General features: G+C 40.6%; 1 protein-coding gene and 1 long non-coding RNA gene across 3 annotated transcripts in view; one reads left to right on the top strand and one right to left on the bottom strand.

Moving 5' to 3' along the window:
• LOC103305134 (cAMP-specific 3',5'-cyclic phosphodiesterase 4D) overlaps nucleotides 1-5607 on the bottom strand; it is a 46199-nt gene extending 40592 nt beyond the window's left edge. Inside the window, exon 1 of the mRNA XM_054715233.1 lies at nucleotides 5359-5607. Within this exon, the coding sequence (XP_054571208.1) occupies nucleotides 5359-5607 (249 nt within the window). The remainder of the gene's footprint in view (nucleotides 1-5358) is intronic.
• A 3958-nt stretch (nucleotides 5608-9565) lies between these two features.
• LOC129148875 (uncharacterized) lies at nucleotides 9566-16025 on the top strand. 2 transcript variants are annotated; one of them, XR_008555873.1, is made up of 4 exons: nucleotides 9566-9768; nucleotides 10013-10125; nucleotides 12126-12269; nucleotides 15543-16025. It is a non-coding gene; the product is annotated as an uncharacterized LOC129148875 (long non-coding RNA). The 2 variants fall into 2 exon arrangements; XR_008555874.1 differs by lacking the exons at nucleotides 12126-12269; nucleotides 15543-16025 and adding an exon at nucleotides 11694-11794.
• The last annotated feature ends 1672 nt before the right edge of the window (nucleotides 16026-17697 follow it).

Raw genomic sequence — 17697 nt, 5'->3', positions numbered from 1 at the left:
ACAAGTAGCCAGGTACAGCTACGCCGCCCGGGCAGGGCTATGCCATCACAAAATAAGCCCCTGCTATTTGCAGTTTTAGAGGGTTGGTCTCTTTCTGAAAAAGAGAAAATCAGATTCTATATATTTTATGGATTAACTGAAAATCATAAACATTTATAGCCATTTCACATCTGCCAGACAGGTGTATCTTAAGTAATAGCTACAATTTATGTGACTATCAGAAATCTTCTTATGTTGAACAAATGCATTATCTGTCATCCTTGTTATTTGGGGAAAAAAGTGTGTTTAATCTATCCATAACGTTGGGAAAAGTACTATTTTATGTTGGCCAACTCTTTTGTTTTGAAATGAAAAAAAGAAACATACACACAAAACCAAACCCCAAAACATAGTTTATAATGCTCTAAGATGTTACCTCTATCTGATAATTAAACCAAAATGTAATAACTGAAAACAATTTCTCTAGTAATGACTAATTTATTGAATCACAAATTAGAAGTTTTTGATAATTAAATTTGTAGGGATATTCTCAATCCATCGTAATAACTATGGCACACATGTAAACTACATAACTCTTCGCCAAATCTACTTTTATTAAATAAATGAAAAAGCAAATTCAAAACATCACTAAATTGAGTTTCTATAGATTCAAAAAATACCTCTTTTAAAATTTAGTTTTCTTTAGGAATGTTTATTAATTCTTAACAATTCTCTTATGACTATGTCAACAAATTTTAATATTTTAATGCAGAAAATCACTGTCACTTGATATTTGTTCTTCATAAAATTAAAATACCTTTTCCAACTAACTTCAACTTCCTTCTTAGCAAAAGTAAACATTTGTTTCTGTTTTTTAATACTCACGTAATGCTGAAATACCTTAAGGTTTAGCTACCTCTATAAACATCCTATATTCATTCTAGCACCCCTCTTTCCCAGAAGAAAATGTATCAGCAGTCATAGAAAACTAGAGTATATATTTGTATGCACTGACTATTAAACAGCAGCAGGGGGAGCAGACAACGAAACACTAAGAAAAAGCACCCCAGAAATGCAATGTAATTTATGGCAACAGAAGCACGATAGAGATATTTCTTGAAAAACTAATAGACAAAATAGACCCCATAAAGAAGCAATGGCCATGTTTGCAATGTTGGCCTATATACATTGGGAATGCTCTAAAGAAAAGCCATCAGTCTCTTAGAAGGATGCTTGAATCTTAAGTTCAAGACATGCTTTCAGATTGAAGCACAGTAGTTTCCAGCAATGACAAGACAAGAAACTGCCCCAAAATTAGACAGGAAGAAAAAAAACCCATATTTTTAGAGTGGCATATTTTGAGGAGAAATCAAAGTGATTTTGTTTCCTCCTTCAAACATTCCTGCCTTTACATTGAAAGCCTGGTAAAATGGGTGTTATTAGGCCACAAGTGGATAAAGTTATAGGGTTCCGCAGCATAATCCTTGAAAACCCTGAGGCTTAGGCTCCTGGCCTGTCCTCCTTGAATCCTCAACTGACTTTCTATAAGAGAAGGTGACCAAAAACACGGTGAAACTACTCTGCATTACAAACATCTGGCAGGATATTCTAGCTTTGCAAAATCTGTACAGAAGGATGGAAATGTGCCCACCGATCCCAGATAGTTCTACACGTTCTAAAAATGAGTAGGAACTGTTTGTTTTTTTCAGTTATACAGTAAAACAAAGAGTTATTTGGCTTTTCTATTTGGAATTCTGTAACTGGAATGTAAGAAAAGACTAAACTTCTAATAAGAACTTCAAAATGTTTATGTCTCTATTAAACCAAAAAAGTGTCGATATAATTTAAGCATTTTTATAATAAAGAAATGTACATTAAAGACAGTTATTTAGTAATTATATTATGAAAATCCATAAACTTAAAATGTCAAGCATAAATTACAACTGAATGTTAAAAAAAATATGTTAGCCAAGTAAGCAACCAATTAAGTTTGACCTAAAACTCAAATAATAATGCAACAACAACAGGTATAGTGCCTACTATTATCAGCCACTATTTGTTATCTAGCTATTTTATTCTTTCAGCCTTCTGCATTAGCCTTTCAAAATAGATATGGTGTCCACCTTATGCTAAGGAAATTGAAGCTAAAAAAGTCATTTCTCTGATGTAACTCAGCTGGCAAGGAACAAAATTTTGATTCAATTTCTAGGTCTGTCTACCTCCAAAGCTTTGAGACTTCACCAAAATCTTCCTCAACTGTAGCAATGAGGTTCCAAAGGAAATCTGTACAAATTCAGGCAGATTAATGTGTTTATGAGGGCAAATGCTGTAGATTTAACCACTCAAATTAAATGCCATCTGGAGCCTCTAACTCTACTTGGTACAAGCATCCCACATGTATTACACCAACTCTGGCCTTGGACAAGAATTCAGTACTTTTCCTACCTCAATACCATCAATAAGCATTATGCACATTACAACACCCATCAGGAAATATAGCTAGTTACTTCTAAAACATCATTTAAAAACTGCTAATAATTTTGATTCTTTACATCAGGATTTTTAAAAACATAGGAAGAATCTTTTAACCCAATTAGCTAAATGGGTTTGAAGAATCCATTTCCTTCTTCCTGACACCCAAATCCATCTTCATAATAATCACCATAAAGATATAGTGATTATTTGCATAGTTCTCTATATAATCACTTACAAATCCTGGTCCTTATTAGTATTTTTATTATTTAAATCTATTAGAGTAACTTTTTTTTTTTTTCTTAAAACTTCAAGAGAGAAGAAAACAGAGAAAGATGTAATGACTTTTCAAAGCAAAAATAACCTGAACACATTGGTTGGTTCAAACAAGTATATGTTAAAAAAAAAAAAAAAGATGGTAATAAATAACCCAAAGCTATGTTTCAGACTTACTCATTCATACTCAAGAGATATCAGACAACCTAGTGGACGTGTGATACAAGCTGTCACTATTCCATTTTTGACTTAGGCTCACTCACGGGGACCTTCAGATCAGCTGCTCCAACTCAGTTTACAGCTCATGTGGATGTGACTTATTCGTGCCCTTGCTATCAAACAGAAGGGTCATTTTACAACCTTTACTAAGAGCTCCCCCCCACCCCACTTTATGCTAATCCTTTTTCATCTATAAAAAGTTACATGAGCTTAGCACTCATTTAGAAATGAATGGGTTAAAAAATGAATGGCTTAGACATTAAAAGTTTAAGCAACAGCTACATCTGAGTTGAAAAAAAAAATTTAATGTTAAAAATAAGTGTCCTGTCAGTAATCATTCAACCATAAGACATAGACTGCCAAAATGACTATATTTTGAAGAAGTATTTTCTCAACTGAGATTGCACTTCCACCAAATAAACCTGTATATTAACATAGTCATAGTTTAATGTAGGGTCCTTCACAATGAAGATTTAAAAATAAAAATCCCTGTCTTATGTGGTGCCTTTAAAAGAAAGGAATCATACCTTAATCAATAAAGAAATAAAAATAAATAAATAAAAGGAATCATTTTGAGTAATGATTGTGACATAAAATTTTATTTTTTCAAATCTTAAAATGTGGATAAGGTAATTACTTGACAGTTGTCATATACAGTGGATTATTAGAGTTCATGTTAATTTTTAAATCAGAAGACAGGTCTCATCATTAAGAGTATGGATTTTGGGGGAAGTAATGATAGATGCTTGGGTTCATTTTGCTGAAAAATACAGTCAAATCATCTTGAAAACATAAGCAATTGCCTTCAGGTGCCTTCAGGCTCTGCTCTTTCTTTTACTACACAGAATTCACCAGAGAAGAGAATTCAGAACTTAGGCCCACTGCAGAGTGGTCCCATTCAGCAGCTAGGACAATGGAGATCCTCAGCTTATGTCCACTGCTATTATGAATCAAATTATGAACGGACAATTTATATTTTAGAAATTTAATAAATAAACTAAGGATTCGTAAGCCAGAGGAGAACAATGGCACCTAATGCCACAGCAGGGAGTAGGAGAGCAATAACCAATCATTTTAATGAAGAGCCATACCAAATTTAGAAATGAGGCCCAAATGACCAAAAAAAAAAAAAAAAAATTACATTTGATCAGCATGCTTATGGGTAGGTTAGTGCCTGCAGCCAGTGACTGGAGAGTCCCTTTTATTTTATTTGCAGGTATCGTTTCACTTTAAAACAATGCCGTCTATGTAAGCATTATCGACAGATAAGACAAGTGGCTGATATGCTATGGTATTTTTAAAAACTGCGTGAGAAAAAAAACAGGTGGGATAAAAACTACAGTAGGCTAAAATAAAATAAAAAGCATCACTCTCTGAAAAGTGTGTGCCCATAAACAGTAAAATGGTATACACTTCCTGACCTTGTAAATAGGTGGCTCAACGTTAAATACCTTTAAGAGGCAACTGTTACTAATTGTCACACACAGTTACCCAGTTCCTACTGGTTTAGTCTCCTGGCCATTTGCATCCAACATGGGCCTGCCTCCTTTCCTCTCCCCTCAGCCCATACTCACAAAAACGCACATAACCAATTATTTCCTTACACGACTCAAGACAAAAAACAGGAATTCTGAGAAATACAGCAAAACAGACAACACTCTACCTTGCTTCACAGCTGAGCCAGACTGCAGGTTACTTCTCAGCACCCCAAACTCCACTAACCACCAAGACCAGCACGCTGGCAGATACGGCACAAACACCCCATCGAAGCATCCCTGTAACTAAATGACCTCAGAAAACTGGACTTCCCAAGACTCAAGGGAAGGAGCAAGGTAAAGATCATAATGGTATTTTCTATCTTTGCTGACGTTTCTTCTGGACAGGTATGGCCACGTGAACACATAAAAGGTCAGTTTTTACAGGGTACCCTGACCCCTACATAAGTGAGGGCTAAGGTTCCAAGTTCAGTCTGAGTGATGACATCAAGAGATTGCATTGACCTCCAGCAACTCTTATTTCCAACTGGGAATCCCAAGAATACCCTCAAACATGCAATGCCCGTGGACTCAACTGGGTTTCTGCAGCAAGGGCAAAGTGTCACGAGTCTTCCCATCTGTCCGCGCCCCCTCACCAAAAAACAAAAACAAAAAAAACAAAACAAACCAACCACTGTGTCCTGGAGGTACTGCAATCAACTATGTCCAAGCTACTTTTGCAAAAACGTTTCATTTATCTGGAGTGAATGGAAGAGAGAGGGAAGGCACAGAACCAGGAACCTCCCTCGGAGGGAGCAGAACGGCTAACAATCTGTAGATATTTCCCGGGGCCACTGGAACTGGTGGCTTCACCGGCGTGGGAATCCACCGCCCACGGACCTCCGTGAGAGCAGAGCGGAGCAGAGCAGGGCCTTACCTTGTTGGAGGCCATCTCACTGACGGAGTGCCTGGTCTGCAGGGTCTCTAGCTGGTCCAGACACCAGTCCAGCTCCTCCAGGGTCTCGCTGGCCAGTTTCTGGTAGGCCTCCTCTGCGAAGAGATAGGGAAAGGGGGGCTCAGTTCTCAAGCGCTTCACGGGGCTGCCAGCGAGTTCAAAGGGGGCCATCCTGCCGTACCCCGCCATGCTCGGATGCCCGGTGCCCGCACATGAGGGCTGCTCCTTCATATTGCCGAGCCGGGCGCTCTGCTAGCGGGGCAGCCGGCCGCGGGACAGCACGGGCTCTCCAGCTTGGCGTCTCCGTGCGGCGTCCGGGGAGGGCGCGCCAAGCGCGGCGGGCCAACTTTTACGCGGAGACGCGGGCAGGGAGACCACGATGCGACTTTGAGACGGCGCGGCCGGTCGGAGTCCTAGTCCTTGAGGATGACGAAGGGGGTGGCGCGTGCGCCCCGGGGCCCGCCCCGCGGGGAGCGGCTGGTCCAGCGCCCGATCGCTCCGGCGGCCAGCCCGAGCCGCGGCTCCGCGCCCCGATCGCCCCGCCGGCCGTGCCTCACTCAGAGCGAATGAATCAGCCGCGGCCGGGTGCGCGGCCACCACGTTTCCTGTTTTCTTTCTCAACTCCGCGGGCGGCGGGCGCAGCGCTCCATCGCCGCGGCTTTCCGGGAACACTCCCCCTCCCGCCCCGCTCGGCCCCCCGCGGGCCTGGCCCCTCCTCGACTCCCTACAGAACGGCTCCCTGTCGCCGCAGCCCGCCCCGGCCCCCAGCGTCCTTCCCCGCAGCCTCGGTGCCGGCCGCCCCGCCGACTCGCCGCGGCATCACCCCGCGCAGCCCGGCGCCGCTCGCTTTGAAGCCCAGCCGGAGAGGAGCGGGCACGGGCGAGGGTGACTGCGGGGCTGCGGTGGGTCTGCGCGAGGGGAGTGGCGGAAAACCCGGCGTGGAGCGCCCGCGGGGCTCGGGGTGGGGGGGACCTGGCGCGCACGCGCGGCCGCGCACCTGCCCCGCGCGGACCCCGAGCTCCTGCGGAGCCGCCGCCCCTGCCGGGGTCTCCCCGAAAGCCAGAGCCTCATCGTCTCCGCCGCTGGCAGCCACCGGGGATATTTCGCGGGAGACCCGACGGGCTGCACAAACAAGGTTATTTAGGACCCGCGCAACCGTTTCTGAGGGTTTGGGTTTTAGGGTTTTTGAACCTTCGTTTCTGAGGGTGTAGGATTTGCCTACTTCCATGCGGACAGGGTGGTTTGTGGGAATAAAAGCATTTCTATCGAGACCTGACTTTTTTCAGTACTCAGTCCCTGCTCAGTACCAGACTAAAATTTGGGGGGCGGACATAAACAAGCAAAACAAAAACATGCAAAGTTGTGGATCGGAACGCTCAGACTTGACAATATGCTGTCATTTCATATCCAGAATGGCCTAAGAGTTATCTTAAAGCAACAGCCATGTGAATGTCCTACATAGTAAAGGCGGTTTACACATGTCCTGCATACGTGCTGCAGGAGCCTGTGGAATTGCAAATCAGAGACCAGGATGGTCTTGGGATGCCAAGTGGCAAAGGCTGGCAGGGTGTTTCCATCCACCATGCACAGAATAAACTACAAAGGTGAGAAAAAATGAAAAGACTATATATGAAAGCCGGTTCTATGTACAAAAGCTGACCTGGGGACCATGGGCACTCTCCATGAACACATCAGTTATGGAGAACTTCGCTACATTAGCCTGTGGATAAGCAAACCTCTCGCGGGAAAAATAATCTAAGCTCCCCAAAGTCCATCTTATAAAACTTTGTTATTTTCGGTTAGAAAGAATACCTTGAAAAGCTTGCATGAAGTTGGTGAGATGGCTTTTCTTGGTCTTGGAATCTACAGGTAATATAGGAGAAGGAATTCTGCCTTTGAAATGTAGGCTCTATAAATGATCAGCAGCACAATAAAGAATTTCACAGACTGAATCTCAAGCTCCTGGGATTCTCCAGGTAAGTTTTCATATATCATTTGTAAAAGTTAGAATAACTTTCAAGTATTTGTTACATGTACTGCGTGGTTCATTGTTATCAAGGATTCTTGAACTGCTGCTATTTGCTTTGAGAACTCTAGGTTAAAATTTGCCTCTTTTATGCTACTGTGTTTTTTCCCCTATACCAATCTCTGTAAATGTATACTTGAGGTGAAGAAACAACTGCCTAAACCTTGCCAGGTGAGTTATAAAGTGTAAGACTGGAGCTTTTATCTCTAACAAAAAGAACAACCTTAAAGATAATTTAAGATAGTAAGTATAAAATATTTTACCTGTATAGCCTTGCCCTGATTGATTATAAGAATATAAAAATATAACATGCTTGTTATAAAATTTGAAACATTACACAAAGGCATAATGTAGAAAGTCCCTTGTAATCCCACACCCTTAAGATCATAAATAATAATTAAGCCTATGACCATAACTTATTTTCATTGTACTTAATACCTTCCATAGGCAAGCATAGCAGTACCTAGTTGTGATGATGGTAGTACATCTGTATGTTCCCACTGATTTGAGAGAGGAAAGGGGGGAGGGGAAGGAAGAAAGAGAAAGAGAATGAAAGAGAGAGGGACTTCAATGCAGAGAGAAACATCAATTGGTTGCCTCCCATAGGAGCCAGAATGGGGATTGAACGCACAACCTAGGCCTGTGCCCTGACTGGAGTCCAGCCTGCAACCGTTTAGTGTATGGGACAATGAGCTACCCGGCCAGGGCTATATGGTTTTGTTTTTGCTTTTTTCATCTCTCTGCTGTATAAAATAGGGATGTAGGATATTTTAAGAATAAATTGACTTATTTTGGGCAATCTGTCCATTGTTAGCATACCCAGTGGTATGCTAACAATGGACAGATTAACCAAAATCATTGTGTCAAGGATTTTTCACTGTCATCTTTCCAGTCACTGGTGACATCAGAAGCCAGGAATCCTCTCTCCATACCGCTAAGACTTGGCTTTCCATGTTCCTCTTCCCTGCACTCCAGTTCTTCCAAAAGTCTGAGCTCCTATGTAAGTAATCCCCTCCCATCTTCAACTTCTCAAAGCTTTTCAGAAATACAGGCCTTGGGCCTAACAGGATGTGGCACCAGATATTACATTTCACTGTTTATTTTTTAATCACAATAGAATTGTAATTCTGGAGAGCCAATGCTTCAAAACAGGTACTTAAACACAGGATTGCTCTTCAGAAGGAAGTACAGGGGCAATGGGAACAACTTATTTCAGAAGACCTACTTTATGTCCAAATCCTAGACAATCAACATTTGGTGCAATCATAATGTGGTAATAGATGTATTTTAAGTTCTAACATCTTCTGCATGTACCTTATAAATCTGGAGAATGGAAAAAAAAATGAACAGAGCACATCTACTTACCAACAAGTAAGAAAATAATTACTAATAACAGCAAAGAACAGTTTGTTCTATAAAACTGTTGCTCAAATAAAGAATTATTGTTGATATTAGCATAGAACTACTACTACTTTTTCCAAATTCCTAGGTTTATAGGCAATATGGTTAACCACAGTTTTTCAGGATCGTTATTAAATCTTAACTTTTAGGAATTTTAACCCCAAATGTTCTAAAGAAACTGAGTAACTGACCTTTTCATCCCTGCTACAAAGCCTCAATGTGAAGTAGCCAGCAATCTTACAGGAACTTGAGTCACCACACTAAACAAACACACCTAAGTGTCGTCGACAGTGAGACACAAACAGTGAGCTCGTTTAATTTTGGATTTTACCAAGAACACAAACTGTATTCCTTAATAAAATACTTTTCCCCCCAGAGAGTAGTATGCCCTGTGGTACTCCTTGAAACTATAGGAAAATTCTTCTATTTAACTGTCTCACATCTTGCTAAGCCAAGGGACTCACTATAGGGAGAAGAATTCCCAATCAACAACTGTTGGCGAAATTCCCTAAAAGCTAGGAGAGTGCAGGGGAACAGCAACTGAGAAATAACTCGAGCCTTTGAAAGTCTCCTCCTACATGGTTTCCTTCAAGGCACCCTTGAACTATGGAACACCCGTGATTCTACTCGGGATCTTCTGTGAACAAACAGTTCTCAATTCTTGCAGGCTAGCACTTGGCTTCCGTCATTGTGATGTGATCAAGGGTTCCCCTGACACATGGCCTGAACCGGTGCCAGGGGCTCCGGGAGGAGATGCTGAAGCAGCAGCTTCCCTATGCAAAGGAAAAAAGGAATTGCCTCAGAGCCACAGCAGTTAGCGAGGGGTTGAGGTCGTTTTCTTGTGAAATGTTTAGCAATTACCCTTACCCACAACTTAGGCAATGTTGACCATTGAGGTAAAAGGATCCACTCTATGTGATGTGTAACTGTGTGGCTGTTGGCTTTACCAAATATGAATGACTAAGGTCTGTATAAGTTCGTCATAATTCCTAGATAGGCCTATTGGTATAAATGAAGAGAACAGTCCTCCTCCCCCACCCCAAATCACTTACTACGAACACCATTTGCTTACACTTAATTAAAAAACAAAACAAAAACAACTGTAATAGCTGATTTAGATTTTTCTTAAAATAAAAAATATATGTCTTCCTAACCAATTCCAACTTCTCCTCCCCTAATTCCCACCAAAATTTTCTCTTTGTTCCTAAGGTTGGAGTCGATGGTATCTGAAGTAGGCAGAACTGGAGAAAAATGATTTCTATTTCATGTGTTGCTTTGAGCGAATCCCTCCCTGAGTTCGCTATAGTAAAAGATTTGTGCAGGTTAGTTCTGACTTTTGCTGACGTTTCCCCGCTCCTCTATGCATTTTATCTGATGGGAAGTACATGAAGGAGTTGGATTCATTTTCAATGTGCACATGTAACAGGTTGAAGCAGAGCTTGCCAGTGGCAAGCTGCTCTCATGTCCAAGTATATTTCTGGCATCAAAGTTCTTGTTTTGAAGTATTTTAAAAGCTTATGAAATATATAATATTTCACTTATTACTTCAAAAATCCCCCAAAGGGAAGATGTGCATAATTTCTGAGTTTTTTCCTTCTAGCTTCTCACTATCTTACGATTTTTTTTCTAGTGCTTTGCCTAAGGCTCTAGTAGAACTTTAAAATGAAATAAATGCAAGATTGGGTTTCAGTGACTTCTAGTACTTTCAGTAAGTCAACTTCTAGAAGCATCAGTAATTTATTTAGAATGGACTAGGTGTCATGTATTTAACAGAGTCTGTAAACACAAGATGATTAAAAGGGTGTGTCTTACTCAAGGAAATCCTGGGGTCTAGAAAGGAATGAATAGAAAGCATTCTGAAAGAAGAAAACACATGGGCTATGGAAGAATAAAAAACAGCTATTTAAATCAGACTGGGACAGGGGTAGAATGGGAGGAGGCTGAGTCCAAACGAATGAAATAGGAGATAAGAGGGTGAGAAGGATTTTTTGAGAAAAAAATATGAGTAAAAATATGGGCCTATATTTAGTAAGGTATGTGTGCATGTGTATGTGGAGAAGGGAACTCTCATGAGCAGGGCCTTGCTCAGGGGGAAAGAGGCTGGAGAAATCCACAGACCCTGGCCATGGAAGTCTTGTCAGGCATCTGCAGGTAAGGCCTTTGGACTGAACCTCAAGAGTGGGAACTGCTGAGTGACTCCGAGTACTGTGTGATATGGGCTCTGATCTTAATTAGATGGAAAATTCTAGAGCTCTGGAATAAATGGGATTGAAGTAGGTGAGGCCGAAGTCAGTGAGACCATTATCTTCAGCCATATTATTGGTAGAATAAAATTAATAATTTATAGAACATTTGCTTCTCTGATGATTCTTCTTATCTAAGACAATCTCAGAATTAAATTTATACATAGGCATGTGTTCACAAGATATGTCAGGCATGAATAGAAAAAGACTTCCCAATGTGATTTGTAAGGGGATAGACTTCTTGCTCTTAAAAACTACAGTCACTGAAATTTTAATCATACTATATTCACCATAACTGTTTTCATCAGAATTTCTTTCAGGGAGAGCCTGCCTGCAAGAAAGTGTTTGATAAGGATACTTATATAGAAGGTGTGACTTTAAGGAGCCCTGGTTTGGGTGGAACTAATCTGTCATCTCTTCTACATAGGAGAGGGGAAGACTATGCCGATTGTTTCAGAAGTGTAAGTGTGTGTGTGTGTGTGTGTGTGTGTGTGTGTGTGTGTGTGTGTAAGGAGTCAACTTGGCAGACAGGGTAATTCCACCCTATAAATCACCCTCTCTCTCAAATCTTTAATAAAGTTACTGAAGGCATAAAATGCTGAAATAAAGAGATTTTCTTTGTATTGTTTTGTTTTGTTTTAACCCAGTGAAGGGACTGAGCTTGGAGGCTGAGTTGGCCCAAACTGAAATGTCAGCCTGAGCTGACACTGAAGAGAAGAAGCAAAGAAAGAGGAGAAAACTTGTGGAAGTCGGTATAAGAGCAGGGAGGGCTTTTGTCCAAGGAGTTGGGATTTGAGCCAAGGTTAATCAGACAATCTGGGTTGGAGACTCCATATGACCCATGTTAGACTATAAGCAGTATTATCCCTTGACTGAAACTAGAAGAGTAGAGGGAAGTTCCAATCTCTCTTCTACATACAAGCCATAATTCCTGGCATATCACTTAATCTTTCTAAAGCCGTAATTTCCTCACCCGTGGATTGGGGATAATAAAAAGTACCTTATAGATTATTTTAATGTAAGTGAGAGACCCTGAGTTAAATAACCTTGCATTGCTCACCTAATCGATACTTTTCCAGGCACTGCATTAAATGATGGAGATTTAGCATTGAATAAGGTAGTTGAAAGCTCTGCCTAATTCTCAAAGACTCTCCACTCTACTGGATATGATGATCTTCTTTTATTGAACACCTGCTGTGTGCTAGATGTTGAGTACCCAAAAGGTAAGGAAATAACTGTGTTTTAAGAAGCTCATAGTCTAATGAGAAAGCAGGTATGTAAGTTGTCCACTGAAACCAGGTAGTAGGTATAGGTAAGCACAAGGCAGAGAAAGGGGACATGGAAAGTGTCACCTACCACAGCCTGTGAGAGATCTGGGAAAGCTTTCTGAAAGAAGGAATGTTAGCCTCGAGTCTCTAAGGATGATTGAAGAGTTAACTTAGGTGGAGGATGGGAGGTGACATTTGAGATGGAGGGTAAACATGTGCCACTGCCAGTGGGAGAACAACTTAAAAGGTTGTTTAAATAAGTTTATCTGCAATAAGGCATTTGATATATGAGAGGTTCCTTCCTCTCACAGGTTATCAGTCCTCAACCAGTTACTATTTTTCTATCATCACCATGAACCCTCACATATCAACCAGCTCTGGGCTGAATACGAGTGAACAAATCTAAGATCTACAATAGTCTTCACAAGACCACACCAAATCATGCAAAGTTACTATGTATAAAAAAATGTGGAATATATGTCATTGGCTAATGAAAGAGCACCACTTACTGTGGGTTTGCTGGGAGGATCGTGCCAACATTTCCCAAAGAATGTTCATATGAACAGTATTCCTACAAGATTCCCTTTACCAAAAGAATTCTGTGGTTAAACAAGTTTGGGAAATGTTGAATATGTAGCCTCTTTGGCAGTGATTTGTCATGGACATGAACCTACCAAAATCTAGAAGTTCTACAGCAAAGAGACCCGTTTAATGACAAGTATAACCTAAATTTATTTGACATCAGATTTTTTTTTTAATACAACTATAGTTTTTTAAAGCATACTTTGGAAAGCTTTGTCCTGTACCATGTCAGGTGAGTCCAAAAACATAAACACACTACTTGAGTTCTGTAGGTTCCCATAATATTCAAAATCCCACCTACGACATCATATTTCCCCTTCTCAGGCCTTCCTGCACTGTTGAGAATGGTTGGAGAGTAATCTGCCTCTTTCCATTGCTTCCTCTTTCTTTTTCCCAGAAAGAGAGCAGTCAAGAAACCCCATACATATTCATTGAGCCTCTCTGCTGTTCTGTTGCTTTGAAATACAAGAACATGAAAGATTCAGTGGCCTGGGCCTGGGAAGGAACTTATAATATCCTGCTGAGAAAATCAGACACGTGAGCAGCTGCTGCCTAGAGACAGTGTAAGGTGATGTAGAAATCATTCAGCTCGGGAGTGCTATTGTAGCCCAGAAGGAGGGGACTTTATGGACTGTAGTTAAGTGTACAGGGTTCCAGGAAGAAGGTGAACCAGGATGTACGCCTTTGACGATGAAGTCTGTAACTTGAATGGCTGTGGGAGGAGGGAGTCAGCTAGCATTCTTTTCAGGTAGAAGAAACGTCTGGAGCCTGGAGAAGGGTTACATGTGTGGGCGGTAAATAGAATGGATGGAGTAGACTCCTTGAAGGGAGAAGGGAAATAGAGTTGAATACTTAAATGCATGGCCTTGAGCTAATGGAGATGGTGGGAATTGGATAAGTGCACTGGTAGCCCAGGAGGAGAAAATAAAGAAGAGAGCAGGAGGGAGATCAAGAATCCACTGCAGCAGTACAGATGCACAGCAAGTGGGAAGCAGCGTTTTCGGGGTATCCACTTCAGTGCCTATTAGGACAGTTATGAGCAATAGAAAGGGCATGACTTAAGGAAGAGAGGTCTAGGCTCAACTGATGGCCTCTGCAACTTAGCAACCACGGGTAAATTATTTAGCTTTCCTGTACCTTGGTTTTTTCTTTTCTAAATAGGGCTAAAAATACATCCTACAGAAGGTTCCCCCCCCCCACACTGCCCCAGGCCATTCTCCATATTTTATTTGAATTTTAAGACTAACTTTAATTTAAAAATCACATATCCACATGCCTATTGCATTTCTGTTGGTTTGATTTCTACTTAAATGCGTGACTTTTGTTAAAAATTATAAGTATTTATCAAGTCTGTTACATGTAATATATAACAGCTGATTTGAACTGTCATTTCTCTCCTCCCATTTCTTCTTCTTTTTTTTTTTTTTTCCGTGGGGGCAGGGCTAGAATCCATTTACTGTTTTCCATAAAATTGTACACTTCTCAGAAACTACATTGTGTCTAGCAAAACATAAAGTAAGACTTGCAATGCTTCTTTGCTCGTAGGACCTGGACTTGTCCAGTTTGGAGCAAACGATCAGTTGCCCAGAGTCCTTGGTCTCATGTAACGCCAGCCTTCCCCTGCCCAGACCCTCTCTCATACCTGGGCCCGGTGCAGCACCGCACTGGGGTCAGCGATGGTGAAGTTGTCCCTGCCTGGCTCTGGGGGAACTTCACCAGTGCTTCAAGGGAAGGCCCACAAAAGGGTTGATGTGTCAATCCTCAGGTGGGCAAAGCAGTTATGACAGCAAATTGAATAGTGCTCTTCCCCAGGGAGCACCAAGCTATAAGAACAATTCTGTACATATCTTTGATGCTAGGAGTAGTCAGCACCTATATCTCACTGAAAATGAACACAATTTCAACTGCAGTTGTTTTATTAAGCAAGATGCATAATGCATGCCATTCATGCGTTATTTCAGTCTTAAGATTAGCTTTTGACGTGTCCACAGAAATCTGGACACTTCTTGCCATGCCTTGATCTTGTAAACCCAAATTTTATTTTGAGTATTCCAGGTTTATGCTTAAATTACAGCTTCTTGATCAGAGAAAGAAATTGCATAGCATTTTTCTTCCCATTGTCTGAACACATAATGGCTGTACATATTATATATTTATTTATAAATCTCCAGGGCATATTTTCTAGCTAGAATTATTTAAGGTGTGGACATTTTACACTGAGATCACTAGCTATTAATATGAGCAGAAGTTTTTTTTATATAAGACACGTCTGATAGCCACTAAAATTAATTGTAATAGTATGTCCTTCTGGTGACTATACATATTTTAAACAGCATTACATATCTTAACTCTTGAAGTACAACTTTTAAGTTTTATGAATTTTGCTATTTTGCTAACACTACTATGCTTTCCCACTGGAATAAATTTTTTTTCATATAAATTTTTGTTGCAAATCTAACCAATGAAACAGCTTCTGGATATTTGGGTCCACATTCTAATTTCGGTCTTTATATTTTGTTTTCATAACTTGTTATTACTGACCTAGTAATCATGGCTACCCACCTTGAAACTGACCTTTCTTTATCAGTGTCAAGCCCCAGATAACCAGACCATTCTTTTTTTTTTTTTTTTACATCTTCCAACCAGCAAGAATTATGGGAGACTTCAATGCCTGTGGAGACTGCTGTTTTCTTCTGAAGGCCCAGGCTGCGCCCATAGAGTTTGGGGGGAAGATTAAATGAGATGAAGCAGTGGCTTTCAAACTTTTTAGATAGTGAGCCATTGTAAGAATTATATTTTGTACTATGACAAGTATACTTGTTTAAAGTAGGTACAATGAATACTGTTGTTAATTGTGCTCCTTTTTGAAGAAGTGTGGGTACTGATTCCTAGTATAAAATATATGTACAGTAGAGGAATGCTTTGATACCTGTATTTGTTTAAAAGGTAAGGGGGAGTGAATGATATATTATAATAGCCATGGCAAAATTTGTTTATAAGTCTTTGTTTAACAAATCATGAATTTAAGTTTAAGTGAAATAAATAAAAAGAAATATATGCAATATAAAGGGAATCTATATATAATTGAAATAGTATACACACATATACACTAATTTATATTTGATTCAATATATACAGATAAATAATTGAAATAGAACTTACAATAAATACTATTTACCCTTACCATGTATGTCTCACTCTGATGTTTTCTATTCTACTTCATTTAAAAATCTTGACTGTGACCTACTAAACTGATTTTATAATCTCCCAGTAAGTTTGAAAACACTAGCTAAGGAATCACCTAACTTAATAAAAGTTAGTCTCCCTCTTCTTTCTTCTTCCCACTTTATAATAAAAACTCCCCTACTTTCCTACTGCAAGGGCGAAGTAAGTAGAACACAGAGATCTCAGGTATGAGCTGCTTAATGTGAAGATATTTTGTAAATCATTTCTCCAAACGTGTGAGTTTCCTCAGGGCACTAGAGGCTTCTCAGCTGAACACATGAAGCAGGGTCACCCACTGAAGTGCCTGCAAGAGCCAGACACGTCATGTGAATGAATGATGTGGTTGGTGGGGGCTGCTGGGGCAGCAGGTGGGACCTCAGAGGGCATATGTGGGAATGCTGGCCAACTGTTGCCAGATCTTCAGATTGTTCAAGAGAATCCCCACATTTGGATATTTTAATGCAAAATGTATGTTTTCAAAATTTTGGCAACTAATTACAAAGTTAAATATTTTAAGGAGCAAACAAAAAAGTTTATGTCCTTAGCACAAGTGACAGAAACCTTCCTGAGAGCAGTGTTTTAGACAAGCCCTTAAAGACCTTACACATTCAAGGTAGAGAAATTAAGTGTTTCTGGAATCCAGAATGCTAATGTGGTGTCACTGAAAGACTATTTGATTTGGCGTCGAAAGACAGAGATTCCTTTCCTGGTTCCAACGGTTACTCAGGAATGGCCTTGGCCAAATGATCTCAGCTGTCCATGGACCAACTGGACCCCTATGAAATGTCCTGTGAGGAACTTGGCCTGACCAAAAATATCTGACTCCAATGACCTAACAATTACTAATGATTCAACCAAATAGGGAGCACAGTTCCTCAAAGAGTGCCATACATCCTACTCTTTAATTGGCAAACGAATAGGAAAAAACAAAATTTTCCATATAGCCCTCATTTTTTTTTCTCTAGCTTTTAAACTCTTACAAAAATATTACTGGAACTTCTAGCTGTTTATTTTTAGGGGTCTTTTCCTCTTTCAGTCTCTCCTACATAACCTTAAGTTCCCAAAGCACCTCTTGTACAATAATAATAATATATCTTCTCATGCAAGACCATATTCTGGATTTTTAATACCTACAAGTTTGCATCCAAACTTCAGTTAGACTCCTGGGAGCCCCTCTACAATCGACCTCACTGGACCCATCTGTCCTCACCATCTCCGGTGGTTGATGCCACCTACACACGCTCACCTCTGGTTAGGAAGTCTCCTCAGGGTCTCATCTGCCTTTCTAGTCAGATTTGTCACTTGCTCATCCAGTCATTCCTCCCCTCTTTCTTTTCATCTATTCTATTCCTGCCTTTCACGGGTTACTTCCTTCAAGCAAATGCCCCTTCAAAGGAAGCAGATGACAAGCTGTCCTTAGGACCAGCAGGAAAGTCTGGAATGGGTGATCCTGAGATTGCTCATGGAGGAGGGCACTCAGGAGGCGATTAAGGGTGATGGGTTCTGGAGTGGGAGGGAATTCACATATCTTTGTCTGTTTTGGTTTTTACCAGGGGGTGAGTCCTTTCCACAGAAA

This window comes from Eptesicus fuscus, chromosome 4, assembly GCF_027574615.1.
Source record: "Eptesicus fuscus isolate TK198812 chromosome 4, DD_ASM_mEF_20220401, whole genome shotgun sequence".
Lineage (NCBI taxonomy): Eukaryota > Metazoa > Chordata > Mammalia > Chiroptera > Vespertilionidae > Eptesicus > Eptesicus fuscus.
Note: the sequence above shows the minus strand (reverse complement) of the source record. Positions and strands in the feature narration are given on the sequence as shown.